We start from the raw sequence: 21,150 nt of genomic DNA on the forward strand, positions 1-21,150 counted from the left end.
CCCTCTGCATCCCTGGTGCTGGCCTTATTAAAGTAAGAATCATAATCCTAATGTAAATTCTGGGAAGTATTTTTAAAAGTGTAGAGTAGGAGCAGCAAAGGAAATGTCTTAGATGTGAAAGAATATTTAATGTAATTTTATAATGTATAATATGATCCTTCATCTACTTTTGGAATTGAAATCTCTTGTTGACAATAAGCATTTCAGTAGGAGAACTTACTTCTAGGGAATGAATATACTTATTCACATGTATATTTTAAAGTGTGTTTTAGCAGTAGAAATGGTATCTGACTTAACATGCTTACCATATTATAAAAGAGGGTTTGTTTTTAGCCATTTCTCTTCCTAGGGCTTATTTCCTTTAAAATGTCATGGGTTTCTATGGTTTCCAACAGCTACTCCTTTCATGTTGTTATTCTTGCATTGATAACATAGGCAGCACTCATTCCTGTCCTAGTTAAGGTTTTTATTGCTGTGAAGAGACACCATGACCACAGCAACTCTTATAAAGGAAAATATTTGACTGAGGATGGCTTGTTCATCGTTTTAGAGGTTCAGTCCATTATTACCATGGTGGGAAGTATGGCAGCGTGCAGGCAGACAGGGTGCTGAAACTGAGGGTCCTACATCTTTGTCGGCAATACGAAGTCATCCCAGACACTGGGCAGTGTCCTGAGCTCAAAGCTCACCCCCACAGTGACACATTTCCTTCAGAAAGGGCATACCCAGTCCAACGAAGCCACACCTCCCAATATTGCCACTCCTTATGAGATTATGGGGGCCAATTACATTCAAACGACCACATTCTACTCCCTGCCCCCAAAAGCTCAACAATAACAATATCATAATGCAAAATGCATTTAGATCAACTTCAAAAGTCCCCACAGTCTCAACAGTTTTTCAGTTCAAATCTTTTCTGAGATTCATAAATCTCCTGACTATAATCACATGTAAAAATCAAAATCAAGCTGGGCATTGGTGGCACACGCCTTTAATCCCAGCACTCAGGAGGCAGAGGCAGGTGGATCTCTGTGAGTTCGAGACCAGCCTGATCTACCAAGAGCTAGTAGCAGGACAGCCTCCAAAGCCACAGAGAAACCCTGTCTCGAAAAATAAAAAATAAATAAATAAATAAATAAATAAATAAATAAATAAATAAATAAAAATAAAAAAGCAGATCACATATTTCCAACATATAATAGCATAGGATATACATTACTGTTCCAAAATATAGGGAAGGGAGCATAGTGAAGAAATACTGGATCAAAGCAAGACTAAAAACGAGCTGGGAAAACTCCAGACTCTGCTGCTTATCTCCATGTGTGATGTCAAAACACTTCAGAATTCCAACTCCATTCAGCTTTGTTGACTGCCACATACTTCTTTCCCTTGTGCTGGTTCCAATCCTTGTTAGCAGCTCTCTTCAGCAGGTAACCCACAATTCTGGCATTTCTAACATCTTTGGTTCTCCAAGGCAATTCAAGCTTCAACTTCACAGCTTCATGAAATAGGCTGTCTACTAGGCCTCCATCCAGGGACAACTCTGACACATGCCTGACCTCAGCAGCTTTCTTTAGGTGCAGAGACAAATTCTATAGCCTCTTTCTTCTAGCCTTAACTCTAAAGCCAGAACTATGTGGCTGAAGCTGCTAAATTCTGCTGCTTACTGGGGCTGGAACTGTCCCCTCATTCAGTTACATCTTCACCAACTTTCTGTCCTTCACTGTCTAAGCTTGGATGCCCTGAAACTTGCTCTGTAGACCAGGCTGACCTCAAACTCAGATTCACCAGTGCTGGGATTAAAGGTGTTCTCCACTACACACAGCTCTAAGATTTTCGTTAATTCCTTTTTACAGGACAGAAATGTGACTGGGTCGGATCTTGCCTTGAGGTTTCGTCTCCCTAGATTCCATTTCTTATTCTGTTTGTCTCCTTGAATACAGGACTTAGCTCCATTCCACTTCCCAGTGCTCTGTTTCTCCTGAAAATTTACTTTCTGTAATATATCCTGCTTCGCTTGTCCCTTTTCATTATAAATCTTCATTAGAATTGCCACTAATATCCAGACAGCAGAGTCTATGCTAGGCTGTTTTAAGATTTCTTCTGCTAACAGAATTAATACAAAACTCTTCATTTTAGCCTCAGGCAGAATCTTCAGACAAGGGCAAAAAGCAGCCACTTTCTTCACCAAAATATCACAAGACCAGTCTCTAGGCCACATACTAGCACCCTTCTCCCTCTTTATCCCCACATCAAATCACACTCACCACCAATGTCTTCCATGTTCCTACTAGTATGGCCCATTAGGCAGCACTTAAAGTATTCCACTGCTTTCCCAAACCAAATTACCAAAGTCAATCATACTCCAAACAAAAACATGGTTAGGCCTATCATAGCAATACCCCAGTCGCTGGTAATAGGTTTTCTGTCTCCCAGTAATAGGTTTCTTGGCCAATGCAGTAAGCCAGATCAAACAGAATTGAAAAAGTCTAACAACAGGTTTATTTGAGCAAATCAACTTCTGGGCAGGTTCTCCAGTCCCCAGAGATCTAGGCCAGAGAAGTCAGGCCCACAAACTAAAGCAGGGAGATTTTATAGGTTGTAGGTGAGTGGTGATGATGTGTCTACCACAAGCTGGGTTTGTGTCCAAGTATGGTCAAAAGCTGAACACTTTAGGCAGGGCAGGAGGTGGGGGGATCTATAGTAGCCGACAAGGGTGCAGTACTGGGCTTTTGGTCTCTTTCCTTTGTTTGGAGATTCTCTGAGAGGGCAGGGTTTGGAGAGAGAGACAAGAATGAGGCTTTTTGCATCATGCATGGGCAGGCTGGAGGTTCCAACTTAACACCTGGTACCAATTTCTGTCTTAGTTAAGGTTTTTATTGCTGTGAAGAGACACCATGACAACTCTTATAAAGGAAAACATTTGAGGTTGGCTTACATTTTCACAGATTCGGTCCATTATTGTCATGGTGGGGAGCATGGTGGTGTTCAGGCAGATGTGGTGCTGGAGCTGGGAGTCTACATCTTTCGGGCAACAGGAAGTCTACATCTTTCAGGCAACAAGAAGTTGACTAAGACACTGGGCATTATCCTGAGCACCTCAAAGCTCACCCCCACAATGACACACTTCCTCCAACAAAACCACACCCACTCCAACAAAGCCACACCTCCTAATAGTGCCACTCCCTATGAGATTAGGGTGCCAATTACGTTCAAACTACCACATTCCCCTTTTAGTGTGAATAACGATAAGAAGGACTGTATTAACCAGAAACACAGATAATCTACAGCTATATTCATAACGTGTTTCTTTGAGCACATAGCTAACAAGAAACAATGTAAGGGAGGAAGTTTGTTTTGTCTCAGTTTGAGGATGCAGTCCATGATGGAAAGGACATAATGGTGGCAGGTCTGGCGGTGTCCATGGCTGAAGTCAAGGATGTAATGGTATCACTAAACCCAAGATAAATGATACATGGGTGTTTATTGGGGAACAATTACACAGAAAAATACAAAGAACTGCAGAGCATTTCCCTGCCCTTCCTACCGGATCTGCTGACCCACCAGAAAGAGTGCATCAAGGAAAGCCTCGCCTCAAGTTCCTCCCTTTCCACTTCAATCTGCCTGAGGCCACGCCCAAGGAGGTGTGGCCACCGTTACAAGTTCACTGACAGTGAGGGTGTAAGGCTTCTCCTTCACATCTGTATAAATCAGGAAGCAGAGAGAAAGGGGATTAGCAGTGTCCAGCTGGCTTTCTCCTATTACTGTTTTTGTCACTTCTGGACTTCAGCTTGCGGTGTTGCCTCTCACACTCAGTCTGAGCCTTCCCCTGCAGTTAATCCTCTCTGGAAACACTTCAGAGACATGCCCAGAAGTGTGTTCCCATAATACCCCAGGCATTTCTTTTTCCTTTTCTTAAAATCCTACTTTATCTTTGTGTGTGTGTGTGTGTGTGTGTGTGTGTGTGTGTGTGTGGTGTGGTGTAGTGTGCGTGCGTGCGTGCGTGCGTGCGTTATGGGCACACAAAAGCCAGAAGAAAGTCACAGATTCCACCAGAATGGAGTTAACAGGCAATTATGAATTCCCTGGCATAGATTCTGGAAACCACATTCCCTTCCTCTGGAAGAACAGCAAGCCCATTTAACTTCTGAGTGCTTGCTGTTCTCTGTTTCTGTGGCCCTTAGGTATTTCTTCATCCAATAAAGTTGATAAGCACAATTAGCCACTACAATAACCAAGAAATGAAACCAACATCAATTTTAGTTTCTTACTTTGTCTTAACCAAAATTGTCTGAGGAAGAAAAATCTTAATCACTATATTTTCACCCTGAGGTAGTTTTGAAACTAAAAATAATGTGGCACAGAAAAGAATCAAAAGCCAGAATTTAGGGCTGGATTCTGTGTTGTTAGTGTGTTAGTAGAACAATGGAGAGAACCTTGGTCAGTGTCATCTAAGGTACCCTGCAATCCATAAGAATATGAATGGAAGAGAGGTCCTCCCCTACTCTACAAGTTTGTAAGTAGACCATTTTTAGTAGCATCTAAACATGATGTAAGTTTTCTAGACCAAAAAATAAAAAAATAAAAAAAAAAAGATCTACAGATAACCAACCTCCCAGCTCATCCTAGCTGAATTTGATACATGGGCAGGAGCTTTGGGGCCATAGAAGAAAGAAACATGAGATATTTCTAAAAGGGTTGGCCATGTTGATAGCTTTGATGGTAAGATAAGATTGTTGCCACATGTTGTCACTCAGCTTCTCCATGACTCATCTTTGCTCTTGATGGCTGTGCAAAACTAGCTGCTTTCAGTCTCTGCCTCGTTGGCTTCCCTGCAGCGATGGGCTGTAACCTCAAATATAAGCCAAACAAACCCTTTCTCCTTTAAGTGTGTACCACTGTCCACATATGGAATTCAGAAGACATTTTGTGGGAGTTGGTTTTCTCCTTCCAACATGTAGGCCCCAGGGGACAAACTCGAGTTATCAGGCTTGGCAACAGTGCTCTTACCGTCTAAGCAATCTCATAGACCTAAATAAGCTTTTTAAAAAGCTGACTATTGTTCACTTTGTTTATCCATCCCTCCCTCAGTTATTTCTACCTCTCTGTTACTATCTTTAACACTTCAGCGAGCATAGGAAGAGCACAGATATGTCTTTGAGAACCTGTTTTCTTCGTTGGGATAAATAGGCACATACAGGAAGACAGGGGTCCTGAGAATAATCCATTTTTAATGTTTTCTGGAACCCATTAAACTGCATTTCTAGTGGCCATCATAGCAAGTTTTTAAAATCTTATCTCACTCTTCGTATACCTGTTGGCTATGTATTTATCTCCTTTGGAAAAAGAGTTTGCTCAAGTCCCTTGACAGGATTTTCCATCTGGTTTTGTTCTGCTTTGGTTTTTGGTTGAGGGACTTCTTACATGTGTCAGATATTAGCCCCTAGTTGTAGACTGTTACAAATGACATTTCAGAGTATAGCACTTGAATTTCTCTTGTGGCAGCAGGAGAACTGGATAGCATATTTCCGTGGCTACCATAGCTGCTGAATCAGACTGTTTTAACAAAACGTAAGGTGATTCACATTGGAGTTCAGCTTGCAGAAACACTATCAGAGAGTAAACCATTTGACATTTCAGTGATCTTATCCTAGAAGGAGTGAAATCAGCATAGAATCTCCTCAAAATTCAGCTTCCTTAAGATGGAGGTTTTGTTTTTGTCATATAGTTCATCTCAACAGTTAATGCTCAAAGTGAGAACTAGAACAGATAGCTCGTTAATTTGTACTATACATGTGAAGAAGATTTGGGGCCAAAGCAGAATCTCTAAGATACTTTTGGATGAAAGAAGCTGGATTTGCAGATCTTCCTTCTGTTTTTAGGATTCAAAGCCACTGCTGCAATGGGTTATATGTTTCTGTAGCTATTGTCTTATACAGTGCTGTGAAATGTAGATCTAATACTCATTACAGCTGGAAATAAACAAGCTGGTAGACACTGTAAGGGAATGACAGCTATTGACAGCACTCTTTGAGGGAAAATAGACTGTTTTTTAGCTTGTCACCTAGTCTGTGGCCTTCTCAGGTGTTGAAGGTGCCTGCATGTGCTCCAGAGCTCAAGGTATTCACATTGCTAATGCTGAGTTGTTGGTTCCCAGCAGGGAGTGTAGGGGCTTCAACTCACTAAAACTGTTCTTCCTCCTTGTAAACTCCGAACTTGAAATGGGCAGTTAAAAATGTCTGTAACATTTGAGTCCCGGCACCAAAAAGAAAAAGACATCTCCAGGAGATACCACTCACTCAGTTAGAGCCATTTGCTCTAAACTGAAGCCTATAGTCAGGGCCCAGGTCTATTCCATATAAACTTCCTTTATGGAGTGGTGAATTTACTATGCATTCCAAATGCCACTTGTTCTTTTCTGTGAAGTACCCTTCCTTCCATGGAAAATATTTACAAGTTCAGTTTCAATAACATGTAACATATCAAGGCTAGGCAAGGAGTTGAGGTCAACCTGAGCTAGCTAAGGAGACCCTGTCTCCACAAAAAGACAAAATAAAAACAGATAAGTTATAACTTTTTCACTGGCTAATGTGCATTTCTAGCTTAGAATTCATTTCAATTTTTAACCATTACTAGATGTCATTGTGCCTTTAATGCCAAGGCCCCAGCACTAAATAAAGATCAAGCTGTAAATACAGCTGGTCTACCCTTAATTCCAGGCAGGAAAAATTCCACTAAAGACAGGCACAGGTGTTTCCTAAAATGGGACTTTCCTAGAAACTTAACATTAGAACTCTAGTTCAAAGGACCTCTGGCCTGTTGTTCATTCTTTCATGTCTTCATTTAACAAACATTTGTCAAATACCAGCTTTGTTCCAGCCACTGTAGTCTACACAAGACATACAAAAATAAGCCCTTGACCTTGAGTTCACAGACTAACGTAGTAGTACAGATAGATACATGTGTGAATAATTGATTACAGCAGTGATACATGAAGAGATGGAGTAGGCCAAGCCCAGAGGGGAACCTTGGAGAGCAGACTTACTAACAGGACAGTTCAAATCCATCAAGTAGAGTACCAGTTTCTGTTTCATGTCTACCAACCTTAAGGGAACATGTAACTTCTGATATTGTACTACCCACTCTACCCTAACAAGCACTCTCTTTGTGTTGGAATCCAAAGTTGTTGACTGGAACTCCTGTTTTATACAGGCTCCTTGTCTTAGTTAGGGTTTCCGTTGCTGCAGTGAAACCCTATGACCAAAAGCAAGCTGGGGAGGAAAGGGTTTTATTAGGCTTACACTTCCTCATTGTATTCCATCATTGTGAAGGAAGCTAAGACAGGAACTCAAACAGGGCAGGACCTGGACGAAGGAGCTGATGCAGAGGCCATGGAGGGGTCCTGCTTACTGGCTTGCTCTTTCATGACTTGCTCAGCCTCCTCTATTATAGAACCCAGGACCAGCAGCCCAGGGGTGGCCCCACCCACAATGCACTGGGCCCTCCCTCATCGATCACTGTTTAAGAAAATGCCTTACAGATGGATCTTGAGGCGATCGTTTCTCAATTGAGCTCCCTCCTCTCTGATGACTCTAGCTGAATTGAATAAAGCTAGCCAGTACACTCCACAAAGAGGGTGGTATACTCCCTTTCTCTTCCTCTTCTCTTTTTCCTTCACTCTCAGTGGCCAGGCAGTGAAGAAGAACTGTCAGGTTCTATCCACTGCTAATGTTGCTGTTCCACAAGCTCTCAGACTCAGGAATCTGGACTATTCCAACTTAGTCTCCCCATCTTGAGACTTGCCTCTTCCCAACTTACTCTTCCCAGTTTACAACATCAAAGTGCGATGGGGGCTTGGGCAGGGTGTGGAAGGAGGATGAATATGAACAAAGTGAAATGGCATGTAAGAAAATGTAATATTAACTCCATTTATTAGAATGTTAAAGATATTTTTAAAAAATAGACCTCTAGAGTAATAGATTAATGATGAGGTATGGATGTGGCTCTGTCTCGTCTAAGGAAAGCTCTTTACTCTGTCGTATCACATAAAAAGATGGTGTGTTCCAGCCAGAGTGAGGGGCTCGATCCTCTCTACCAGGGAACAGCTAACAGCACTAGCTCAAATCGCCTGTCAGTTCCATCATTTATAAGATAGGCTCAATGGAAGCCCTTTATTAGAGTTATCGTGAGGATTGATGGAGTTAATGCTTATGGGTAAAGTCTGTAACATTTGACCAGAAGTTCCACCCACTGACGGTGTTAGTCATATGGATTTTAGATCTGTTTGATGTCTAGGACTCCCAGCATCAACCATACAAAGGGGCAAAGAGCAGACAAGTAGGTAAATGAATTATTCCAGATGACAATGCTGTTACTATGTTAGCAAAGCACTAAGTGACTAGAGAGCCAGAGAGAGGAAAAGAATCATATTTAAAGGTTCTGTCGAATCAATTTTTTCTGAAATATATAACTCCAGTTCCCATATTCAGTAATTCCTAAAATGCAGGTTCCTCAGACATAAAATTTTCACAGCCATGATTTCAGTCAATTCCTTTGCCATGACAGGTAATTCTGGTTGTGTCTGTTCACTCAGGAATAATTTGAGGAAAAGGAAAGCCGGGCATTAGCCATATAAAGGAACCACAGAAAAACAGAGTTTACAGGAAATCTGGGGGAAAATAAGAACAATCACTGAAGAAAATCTGAGATACTGAACATGGTACAAAAACTGCCAGGAGAGGTAGCATCAGGACACTCGGGGAATGCACAGAAATTCAAAGTGGCTCTAAATACGTACACATTCAAAACAGCACTGGGTGTAGGTGTTCAAGAAGAATTCAAGTTGGAAAATGCCTATGGATACTGGGAGCTAACTAATGTATTTGAGTTCAGGCTGAACTGCGTTCATAAAACATTACTCTTAGCTTTTCCTGTCTCCATTCCCTCATGTGGAAGATGGGATTATAACTTTAGCAAATGACATGTTAGGATTGAGGAAATGCCTCAGCACAATGCTGGTGATTTACCAGTGGGAAATTCCCATTTTGCTCCCGATGGTGGTGATGGTTGCTGTTTACTCTGGTCAGGCAAAGGAATTGGCAAATACTCCAATCAGATTTTGGAAGAAGAGTGTCACCCAGGGCTCATTGTTATGTATCTGTCTAGTGATGTTTACTAACATTACCTTTACTTCAGATAGCTGTTTCTTAATTAAGGACCTTTTACACTTTGACAATTCCATACAAGTATGCGATATATTTTGATCATATTCATCCTAAACTCTTCTCTTCCACTCCCCACTCAGAACTACTCCCAAGGTGCCTTTCGAATTTGTGTCCTCTTCCTCTTTGTTTGTTTGTTTTTTTTTCTAGTAACCCACTAAGTCCCATTAGTGCTGTCCTAATAAAGCATGAGACATTCTACCATCAGCCACACCCTGAAGAAAACTGACTTGTACCCCCCACCAGCAGTCCCTTAGCTGGGCGTGGGCCTTGTGAGCCTTCATCCATGCTGCAGTGCTGACCTGCCTGAGCCATCTTGCTTTGGGCTTTCCCTGAATGTCCTCTATCACTTTCTCGTTTATCCTTTTAACTTATCTGTACCTTCTAGCAAACTGTGCGACCTCTTGAGAAGACTCATACCATGCAATACCACACAAAAGTATTGACCTGCAGTAATAGATACTAAGTGGTGGATGAATGCTTCCATCTATGTGACTTAGCTGATTCTTAGCCCATGCTCAATGGTGTACGAGTGACTGAGTTAATATTGCTTAAGTAAGAATGCTTAAATGACAAAGTGAGAGTAAAAATAATAAATAAAATGTAACAAGAAAATATTGGTATTAACCTAATTCCAGAGTTCATCTGCAGCACTAGACCTGGCATTTGTCTCTCTCTGAAGAAAGTTTCTTTCCTTCAGCAAATGCAAAGGCTGGACCCTAGTTTCCGTTCCCAGTTACTGCCTGCTTAAGACCTGAAATAAGACGGTAAGCCCAGGGTTCCACCCTGGCAGACTCAAGAGAGTTCCTGGCGCAGCCGCCTTATTTTGAAGCCCTGAAATCAGAGACATAGCGACACTAAAGCTCTTGAAGACACTGTGAGTGGTGTAAGAAAAAGGAAACATTCGGGCGAGGAAAATGTTTACTGTGGATATACTGAGTGTCTAACACTTGGCTCATGAAAGCCTTACTGGTGATGCATGACTGTGTAATGAGCAAATGACAGACATAACAAGATTGCTACCTTGGTCACTTATTAAATGCTGTTTCCAGCCAGTGTAGGAATGTGTTCTTTGTACATGGCATGTGATTAGAAATGAGAAAGTTTTCAGATATATCAGAAAGAGCCTGACATGACCTGTGTGATGGCTTAACTAAGATCACTTAGGACCCCAACCCAGCTGTCGTTGTTTCCACTTGCTAGTACTCTGAATTGTAGCCTCTGGCCATGGCCCAAGAAGAAAACACTTCAACATCGACTTCAACAAATGGGTTTCCCTCATTCAAGCAAAGAGCACCGCTCCAAGTTCTCTTGCAGTATGGCTGTAGCTGTGTTTAAAATGACAGCAAGATTCTCCCTGGTGCTATGTTTTCTGTTTTGTTTTGTTTTTTTGGGGGGGAGGTTGATTTTTTTTTTTTTTTGAAATATGTAAAATGCCTTCAGACTCCTTTCCATGCGGGACATGAGAAATCATCCATGTAAAGAGCCAGGGTTGGTTTCACTTTTCTTTCTTCTTCTTTTGTGCCTCTCCCAGACAGTAAAGATTGTATCCTGGAGCCGCTTTCCCTGCCAGAAAGTCCAGGTGGCTCCACCGCTTCAGAAGGGCCTCCATCTGTGCCTTGTCTTTTCTGTGAGGAACATTTTCCCGTGGCTGAACAAGACAAACTTTTGAAGCACATGATTATTGAGCATAAGATTGTCATAGCTGATGTGAAGCTGGTTGCAGATTTCCAAAGGTAAATTTTGGTTTTATCTATAAAGGAATTTAGTTTGTTCTTGATTGAAGGATGGTCTATTCTACACAGGAAGTAATCTCTACACGGATATGGAAGATCATGCTCAGGGGATTTCCTTAGGTTTTTTTTGTTTGTTTGTTTTTTGTTTTGTTTTGTTTTTCAATTTCAATCTTTTATTGAGGAGCATGTAAATCATGATTAATTAAAACATATTTTATATTTTTCTACTGAGGAGACCTCATAGTAGTTGTTTACTTGGGTAATTACCAAGAGCATAACATTTGGAGACTATGGAAAGGTTCCATTTCATTGGAAAGTAGCAAGTAGCCTCAACATTCTAATATCAATGCAGACTGTCTCTCAAACCACCCATGCCATTGCCAAGAAACCTCATTCTTGCGGTGGGTCTTCTAAAGCAGCAGGCAGTGTTATTAGGAGTAGAGAAGACTATGGAAGCAGGCAAGACTGGGCTGGAATTCAGCCTGGGAACCTCTTAGCCTTGTGGCGTGGAGCAATCAGGTTAATGTGTGTCAAGTGGGAATAGTACCTGCCTGTGACATGCAGCGTATCTGATATCTGAAAGCCAAAATTTATTTGTCTTTTGATTAGTGATGAAATTGCAGTCTTGTAGCATAGCTTCAGTTTTCAGTAGGTCTGTATACTAGTCTGAAAGCTAATTATCATTTATTTATAAATCTCATTCAAGTTTCCACTTTATCTAGATTTTTAGAAAGTCAGTTTGTTTACATTGGAATAGCCAGCATCCCTGTGGGATAATCCAGCTGTTCTCGTTTCTGTGGTCCTTCCCAGCTGCCAACACAGAATATATGCAGCATGCCTGCTGTGTACACATGGATCCTATATCCACCATGTGTGGTTAGTTTTTACTAGACTTTGATGGGAGCTTTGCTAAATGTAATACTTTTTTTTCAAGATTTCTTCAAGTCTGTTCATTTAAGACACTTCTCAAGCTAGACATCTTCCAGCTCTCTTCTTCTCCAAGTAACTATGACAGGACTACTAAATGGTGTGTCTATTTTACTCAGCTTGTCTTTGTTATAAAGTGACTTGTTTGCTCCTATATCATATAATCAAAAATTACTCCTTGTGAACTGCAGGGAAACAAACCATCCATCAGTGGCAACTGAGAAGTGTTAAGACTTTGTTTCTCTTCCTGTCCTTAAAATCTGAGGAATGTTTAGATCAAAATTTGTCTTTCCTCTTTTGAGTCTATGTATAATAAAGTGACAGTATTTATACTTATTAATCTCATTTTGGCTTTAATCTTATGGCCTATATATGGGCAGAACAAGTTACTTAACTGGCTGTCAGGGCTTAGGAATCAATAAGTAAATTTTGAGAACAATCACTCACTAAGTGTAGGTAAACAGTAAAATGCATGCTTTTTAACTAAAGAAAAAGATACATATCAAATGTAAGTGCTTTCTAAAATGTAGACTTACCATATAATTTAAATGTAGAATTTTAGTTCTTTCTTGCCACATGCCCCCCTAATTAAATAAAATTTTCACTCTCAGGAAGTAAAAGGGAGATTAATTTGGAATAACCAAGAATGCTTCTGAGTAAACTCTTGTTTCCTTAAAGAACATTTTTAATGACCCAGCCTTGTGTGAATAACCTCATACCATTTAATGGGACAGTAATTAGCTGTGATCAGTTAAGTTAGTCTTCTCACCATGGGGTGACTCACTCCAACCTTCAGAAAGGGAACTAGAGGACTGGGGCAGTGACAACACTGAAGAGCTTTGCTTGACACAGATGGATTCACTCCTCTCAGAGCAAATCTTCTACGCACCAGTCATAAAGATTTTAAACAAAAGAAATGGGATAGGTTTGCTTTGTTTTTCTTTTTTTTTTTTTTTCAAGAGGCTCTCTGTGTAGCCCAGGCTAACCTCAAGCTCACATTCCTCTTCCTCAGGCTTTTAAATGCTAGGATTACAGAGATGCATCACCACCCCAGCCTTACCTTGTGTGTTATAATAAGTAAGCAATAAATTTTCATATTAAACATACTTGACATTCTTTATTGAAACATAGTAAGTATAAAACTTCCTAGGGCTAAGGAAATAAAACAAAACTGAAAATCTCCCCTTTGAGGCCACTTCACAGTTATTCAGAGTAAGCTCTTTTCTGGCTTTCTGTGGTAGATAAAATTGTGCCAGAAGATAAATGTTAACTGTAATTTTCTGCATTCCATTCATTCATTGCTTCTTGGATAACAACCATATTTCAACCCTCCATACCCTTATCAGTGTGTGTACAAACTACAGTGCAAGCCAGAGCAGGCGAGATGCTGCTACAAAGATTTTCTAGTATGTGAGAAAAAGTTCCATGGGATAGGATTTGAAATTCTTTTCAACAAAAGTATTTGCTGATGACTTACCACTTATTTTTATGGCTTTTTAATAAAGTGTTGAAATGCTATCACAAATGTGATCTCAATAAAGAATTCTTACCACATATTTCATAACAGCCTTTATATATTAAGTAGCTATAGCTGTAACTTTGAATAGAAAGGTAGGGAAAATGAAGACATGAAGTGCTACATAGTCATATAACTCTGAAAAATATGTTCTAATTGGGGCTGGGGCCATCTGCTGGCATTAAGCTGTTTGTCAAATGAATACAATTTCTCTGAGTACCTGTAATAACCACAAGAAAACATATAAATGGATACCCCTTAGTTCTGGTTAAAAACTCAAATGTAAGCTTGGGCTAAAATATATGTAGCCACTGAAGTTGTGTTGGCATGCTGTGCCACAGTGTGCTATGGAGAGTGCATTTATGCATTTAAGTTGTATGGTGATTTGTGGTCCTCTCTGGAAAAGTCCATTTTCTCAGGCACCGGTCCTGCCATGTATGGATTTGTGTATTCATGAACACAAATATCTTTATATTTTGGGTTGGATAAAGAATTCTTGTCCTGTTCTTAACATCTCTAACACAGGCTCTGCCATGTTCTTTTATCCATGTCACCACTTTCCAATGGAAGATGGGCTAAGCAGAACATTCCCCAGCCTCTTCCCTGTGTGTGTGTGTGAGAGAGTTTATGTGTATCTGTCTTTGTGTCTGTGTGTTACTGTGTGTACTTGTGTGTGTGCAAGTGTGTGCATTCACATGGTGTGGTCAACATGAAGCATCTCTGCCCATTGGTCTCCACCTCATCTTTTGAGATAGGGTCTCGCAGTGAACATGGAGCTCATTGATTCAGCTAGACTGGCTAGTCAGTAAGCGCCAGGGATCTGTGTGTCCATGTACCCACCACCACCTCTAGCACCAAGGTTTACAGATTCTGTCTGGTGCACAGTTTTAGTGTCAGTGGGAGATGTCTAAGCTCAATCTGTGTGACAGTATTTTCCTGAGTGAGCCACCTGCCCAGTCTTGAGCTTCTCACCTTTCCTTTTTCCCTCTCTCCCACTACCTCTTTTCCAGGACAAGCTAGTTAACTAACAGAGAAAGCAGGGATAGCTGTGTAGAATACCAAGGAATGGGAAGTACTAAAGCTGGCCAAGAAACTAATGCTTTATCTTTTTGTGAATACATTTCCCTTATTATCTGCTTGGAGGGATGCACTGTCCCTTCCACACCTAAGGCAAATGGAAGTTACTCGGTTGGCCATATATTCAGTCTTTGTAATTCTAACTGAGCCAGAGCTTACCATTGTCATTTTCTGATCTGTGGATATAGTCAGAACTATTCTGTAAGGAATGCTTCTCCTCTTCCACGCTAAGATTTCCAGGGTAGCTGGATATGAGGAGCAAGAGCTAACTATGCAGTTCTGTCTCACTGCTACTCATTGGTTTCTTTTCCTGCGTATCCTGGTCTTCCTTGTTGTCCATGTTTATTTGTTTACCAGCTCACATCATGGTTCTCTTTCTCAAGTCTCTCTCAATAGACTCTTTTCTAATCCACTCATCCTGTCTCCAGAACATGATGATGTTGACAAATATGCTAAAAGAAGAGTAAAAGGAAACTAGATATGGGTAGTTGCTGGCTAGAGAACCCCTGAAGAAGTCTCCAAGGACTTGCGCATATTCTTGCAGCATTGACTTTGAGCCTACTCTGGCAGACCACTGCTAGATGCTGTATCAAGCCATTTAAATATCCAAATCCCTACCCTTTCTATGTTCTTCCACTATTTCATTAAATTCCATCTATTTTTTTTATGAAGCTTTGGTTCTTTGGTGTAACTTATAATTTGTGTATTCCAATAAACTGTCAACTATAGGGTCAACCTTCCCATTTCCTTTTCCTCGTGAAGAAGACTACATTCTCCTGTTGGTGCCCTTTGGTCTATGAGCACTATAATTCATCTTGTTACAATAAATACATTGAAGGAGGAGTGGCGTGGTTGAATCATGTCATTTTACTTTGTCATGCAGCACATGTACAGGGCTGGCTTCTGATTTGCTTTTAAGTTTAGCCCATATGCTACTTCTAACTCTGCTCATTAAATATGAAATGTTAGCTCAGCTGTTTTTCCAAAGGCCACATTTCATTTATTTTAGGCACAGTGTGGGCATTTAGATGCTCTGTCTAATTGTGCAGATGCTAACTGTATCCTGATTTCTCACTTTGCTAAAGATGACCACTCAATCTTCTCTTCATCTCCTTGGATGCCATAGCCTATTTTATCCTGACACTTTCTTAGATTTATTTATTTTTATTTTTATATGTATGGATGTTTTACCTGAATGTGTGTCTGTGTACCACAAACCTGTCTGGTCCCTGCAGAGGCCAGGAGAGAGCATCATATCCCCATGACTGGAGTTGCAGATACTTGTGAAGCCACCATGTCGGTCCTGGGACTCAAAGTGAGATCCTCTGGAAGAACATACAGTGCTCTAAAATGCCCTAACCCCCAATTCTTACGTGTAAACTATACGTTATTGTAGAAAACTTCATTCTCAATAAGATAATTCACCTTCACCATGTGTGGTAGCACTTGCCTGTAATCCTAGAATTTAGAAGGTGAAGGCCCAAAGATCAGGAACTCAAAGCTAGTCTCAGTAACATAGCATGTCCAAGGCTATTCTGGGCTCTATGAGAGCCTGTCTCAAACAAACAAAAGAAACTCATTTTAACTGTCTTATGCACCTGTTTATTTTAAATTTCAAGGTTGTATGGTTTAATCATTTCCATGACTTTGCAGGGCAGTTTGATTTTATTAAATACATATCTCATATATCTGCAATGCCACACTGCATTTCTTTTCACTCATTCTCTACCAGTTCCAGTTAGCATCTGCTTTTTAGTGTGAGGGTAATTAGACATTCTTGTATGATCCTATCATTTTAAGAGTTGTATATTGAGTCTCATCATCCTTTGAAATATCATTTCTTAGGTACATTTTATATTGGAGGAAAAGGTTCACTGAACAGCCCATCACAGATTTTTGCAGTGTGATAAGAATCAATTCCACAGCTCCATTTGGTAAGTGCATGTCTTAATTATCCACATAAATTAAAAACTCACGCAAATACTCTCACTCTCTTAAATTCTATTTGCTCTCACTTGCATGATAGCTGAAATTAAACTGGTGTTCTTATTTTGCTTTACTTGAATAAATCTACATCAGAACTCTGTCCCGGATACTAAGGGGTATACACATACAGTATAATCCACAAACCAACATTACCATCTATTACACTTTACCTTATTTTTTGAGGGAGAGTCTTTGACTGAGCCTGTAGCCCGCCAGTTGTGATAATTAGGGATCCACCACCCTGTGCTTTTACATGAGTCGTAAGGTCATCATTCCTGCACAGCAAGCACTGCACTGACTCAACCTTCTCCACTGCTTCATACACACACATTTTTAAAGAAGTAAATACTCCGAGAAAAATGCTGTTTTCTCACTTATTGTCCTAATCTCTCTGCAGAAGAACAGGACAACTATTTTTTGTTATGTGATGTGTTACCAGAAGATAGAATCCTCAGAGAAGAGCTTCAAAAACAGAGACTGGTAAGGATTTTAAAGTATGAATAGCATGTTAGAAATACAAACAAAAATCATTTTTGTTATTCTCTTTTTTTTTCACAAACATACACAAAATAGGAGACTATACGTATACATCCTAAAACAGAAAATCGTATTCACTTGACTGAGGCTAAAGTATCCATTAAGAATGCATAGAGGACCCTTGACTGTGTTTCCTGAGTTATCCCCAACATAAAAGAGTCTGTATACCGTCATCTAATCCTAGATGCTTGACACACACCCAGGTTCAACAGTGAGGGAGAAGTGCCCTCAGCTAATCCAAATTGAATTGGTTAACCTTTTATTTTCTTCTTCTTTTCACTGGAATGTGCAATGTACTAGCATTTCCTTTATTCTATTATGAATTAAGTGCATGGCTCAGTCGACATAGTAGCCTTTCTTATTTTGTTTTATCCCTAAGCAAGCAAATATGAAAACCTCCTCATCTTTATTGTTTAAAAAAAAGATAAGAGCACATAAAAGCATAAAAATTTCATCTTTGTACATTAGCCATGCATTTTACAATGTTAATTTTATTTAAAAATACTATTTCCTATTTATGATTTGATCTGTTATTTGCAATTGGCTTCCTGTTCCTTTAGTAATTTCTTATAAGTCTTCCTTTTATCTTTAGATCTGATTAAATACATTCTGAGGAGATTGTAAATTTAATTATTTAATTATTTGTGCTACATTCTCAAGAAACCTAGAATGAAAATAAATCCTATAATACCTAGTTACAGCATTGGAGAAAAATCCCCTGAAGGATACTTTATTTTGTAAACATTCCTAAAAGTTATTTTTACTAGTAAAGTAGAGTGACATTGTTGGATTTTGGTATGCAAAAAAATGCTTCTCTTGGTCAGTATCCCCAGGGAAAAAACAGGACTTCTTAAGTTTCCTTCATCTCCTATAACAGTGTCTTATGTACTTTGCCAAGCAAGGGTTAACTTACCATCCTGTTGAATGACTTTCATAATTGTTAATATCTGTAAGTTTTCTCTCTTTCTGCTTACTGTGGCCTTAGTCAAGAATGATCAAGCTTTTATGTTTCTAAATATAAATTCAAACCCTGCCACTTAGGCCATTGTTCCCCCTCTTAGGAAAGAACCCTTAGTGAGTGTCTACAGATAGACTTAGGCTCCCAAAATATCCACAAAATGTAGATGAACTCTTTTTCATTACTTTAGTCTGAAAGAGTAATGGGTTTGATGAAAGTCAGCACCTTAAAAGGACAAAAATACAAATAAGAATGTAACTGCTGTCATGTGTAGAATCCCTGATTTATACAATAATTATGCATAAGAGCATACAGATAGGAATCCACAAATATGTTCTTAGTGACAGATAATATAGAATGGCTTACAGAGTTTTGAAGATTAAGTGAAGCAATACATGTAATACTCTTAGAATAATACTTGGAATGTGGAAACACTTGAAGAGTGTTAGCCAGTAACAAAAATAACAGTAACAATACAGTGTCTTAAGCATTAGGATGGAGATAGATGGCAAGTTGTATAGACATCAAGAAAGATGTACTTGGATCTAAAGGTTCAAGGTGTATCTGGGAAGCAGAATGACTGGACTTGTCTCATCTGGGAGCAACATGAGGCAAAGTGATAAAGATAGATGGTACTAAGCTGTAGTTGGCTGCATGATGATCCATTTATGTGTACTTCTTACCTATTGCTGTCATAAAAAGAAGATAGTGAGGGTAGCTGTGTAAAAGGTGTTTTAAAACCATCAAATTCTAGGAAAGAGCAAACCTACTTGGAGATACAGAAAGATGCTAACAACTCCTGAGCACCATTCAGATGCCAACCCTTTCAGCAGGTCCGACAGCAGGAGGTGATGGAAGATGAAGTTACTCAGATTCACAGAATAGATGAAAAATGGAGCTGTTGCTATCAGCCAGGCCTTTCCGACATGGTCATCTGCTCAGCATCCCACATGCCTTGTACTGTTGTTATTCTGGGCTTTGGGAACCACTGTCTTGGATGCTGTGATAGTGTGATAGTACTGCATAAATAGAAGATTCAGTCTCAAATTGGAGATTGGAAATGCAAATGTTTACAGTGTCCATCCAAAGGGAGTCATGTCCAGAGCATCAGTACAAAGTAAGAGGGATTGGTCAAGAAGCAGGAAGACAGGTTAAATTTGCAGTCACCCCATTTCCTGCTCCATCATGTGGAAGCTCCAAGTTGGAATGACTGGTCCTGCTTAGAGAGTTGACAATGAATAAAAGATACATCTTGTATATAAAAAGATGTTTCAGTCAATAGCACATATTTCTGGGGGGGGGAGTCTAGAGCAGTCAAATGAGACAGCATTCAGCAAAATAACAATACACTATTTTTTTCTGAAAAATTAATACTTTTTAAAAATTATACTAAATAATTGCTCAAACAATAAAAATAAAGGCATGTTTTCATCATACACTGGAATTCTCAATAGCATTTATGCCCTTGGTCCATAAGAACATCCTTAACCCGTGGTGGTGGCCCACACCTTTAATCCCAGTGCTCGGGAGACAGAGGCAGGATGATCTCTGTGAGTTCAAGGACAGCATGGTGTACATAGTGACTTTCAGGACAGCCTGAGCTACACAGAGAAATCCTGTCATGGAGGAAGGGAGAAATCCCTGAGAGACCGATACCCTCAGGGTCAGTTCCTCGCTCTGCCACAGCGTGCTTGCTTTTCTCTTACATTGCAATCAGTTATATTTTATCAAATAAATACCCCTTTATTAGTCAAAGTTTCAGTCTAGTTTCCAGAAAATGTACTGTAAGCCAACCAGTTTGCTTTGCCCTGTGGGACATGGAGTCTAATCTGTGTGGGTGAATTCAGCTCAGTATTGGCTCAGCTCCATGAGAAGAACCCACAGTCACCAGTGTGGAGTTCGTGTGATGAACCACATTGGTTACTGCCTGTATGCACATTGTCTCTTAGTGTTTATTCTCTCACTCAAAACGCCAAGAAAAGCATCGAGTTTTCATGCCATCTCAGGGTTTGCTCTCAGTTCAAAATAACTCTATTCATGTTTGTTTGTATGTTTGTCTATTGTGTGTTTGGCTTATTAATTGTTGTTTACTTTTATTATTAAGATGGTGTCTTGCTCTGTACTACATCCTGGTATCAAACTTAAACCCTCTTGCATTTGCCACCTGAGCATTAAGTAACCTGTAGATGGAAGTTTCTGTTCCACCTACAGAACCTGGTCCCGCAACCATTTAGTCCCAAATAAACACACAGAGGCTGATATTAATTATAAACTGTTTGGCCAATGGCTCAGACTCCTTATTGGCTAACTCTCTCTTAATTATTAACCCATTTCTATTAAACTATCTATTGACACAAAGCTGTGGCTTACCCGGAATGCTCCAGCATGTTACACCTTGGGGGGTGACGACTACATGGCATCTCCCTGGTGACTCACTCTCTGCATTCCTCTTCCCAGTCATCTAGTCTGTTAGCCCAGCATATACTTGCTGTCTTGCTACATCCTGCCTGTCCATTAGCCGAAACAGCTTTATTCATCAACCAATAGGGAAAACGTATATTCACAGCATAGAGAAGGACATCCCCCATCAGTAACCACCATTCAATGTCACCTTCTGGTCTCTTTCAAGAAAAGAACTAATCCTGTATTTAAATGTCCTTCCATAGTCCTTGCTCTGCTGCTAAATTCATGTTGGTGTTTTTCCATGTTTCAGCATGAGAATATGAGTAATGTCAGGTTTATAGATTCTAAATGAGTTAAATTCACAGCAGTAGATTTAAGGCTAGGACAATTTATCTTTTTATACTTTATTTGAAACCTCTCCCCACCTTGATTTCTTGCCATTTGTGAGATTTGCAAGCTCCCAGATGTCTGTGTGCAAGAGTTTGATTTCTATTTGACACATCTTTGGCATTGGTTTTAGCTGTATTCTGAAGGAACTACAGAGTTGGGAAAGGGTCTAGAGTATGTGAATAGCCTACACACCTCCCTTAGCTTCCTGTTAAAAGGCTTTTCCCCTGATCTTTGTTCACTATTGTCTCCATCTGTCTGGGTTGCTGTCCTCTGATAATTAAATGGTTCTCAACCCCCATTCAGTGTGTGCACCTCCACCATGCTGAAGGCCTGACTGTGGTGCCAATGGAGAGTAGGCAGAGTAAATAGCCATCAATTCATCCTGCTCACCAAACTCGG

At 40.0% G+C, this 21,150-nt stretch overlaps 1 protein-coding gene across 2 annotated transcripts in view; it reads left to right on the forward strand.

Moving 5' to 3' along the window:
• The window catches only part of Znf277 (zinc finger protein 277), a 111,671-nt gene that overhangs the window by 45,636 nt on the left and 44,885 nt on the right, over positions 1–21,150 (forward strand). For both annotated transcript variants that reach the window (XM_027419728.2, XM_027419729.2), the window contains 3 exons: positions 10,756–10,957; positions 16,323–16,411; positions 16,861–16,943. In XM_027419728.2, the coding sequence (XP_027275529.1) occupies positions 10,756–10,957; positions 16,323–16,411; positions 16,861–16,943 (374 nt within the window). The remainder of the gene's footprint in view (positions 1–10,755; positions 10,958–16,322; positions 16,412–16,860; positions 16,944–21,150) is intronic.

The sequence above is a fragment of the Cricetulus griseus genome, chromosome 5 (genome assembly GCF_003668045.3).
Source record: "Cricetulus griseus strain 17A/GY chromosome 5, alternate assembly CriGri-PICRH-1.0, whole genome shotgun sequence".
Classification (NCBI taxonomy): domain Eukaryota; kingdom Metazoa; phylum Chordata; class Mammalia; order Rodentia; family Cricetidae; genus Cricetulus; species Cricetulus griseus.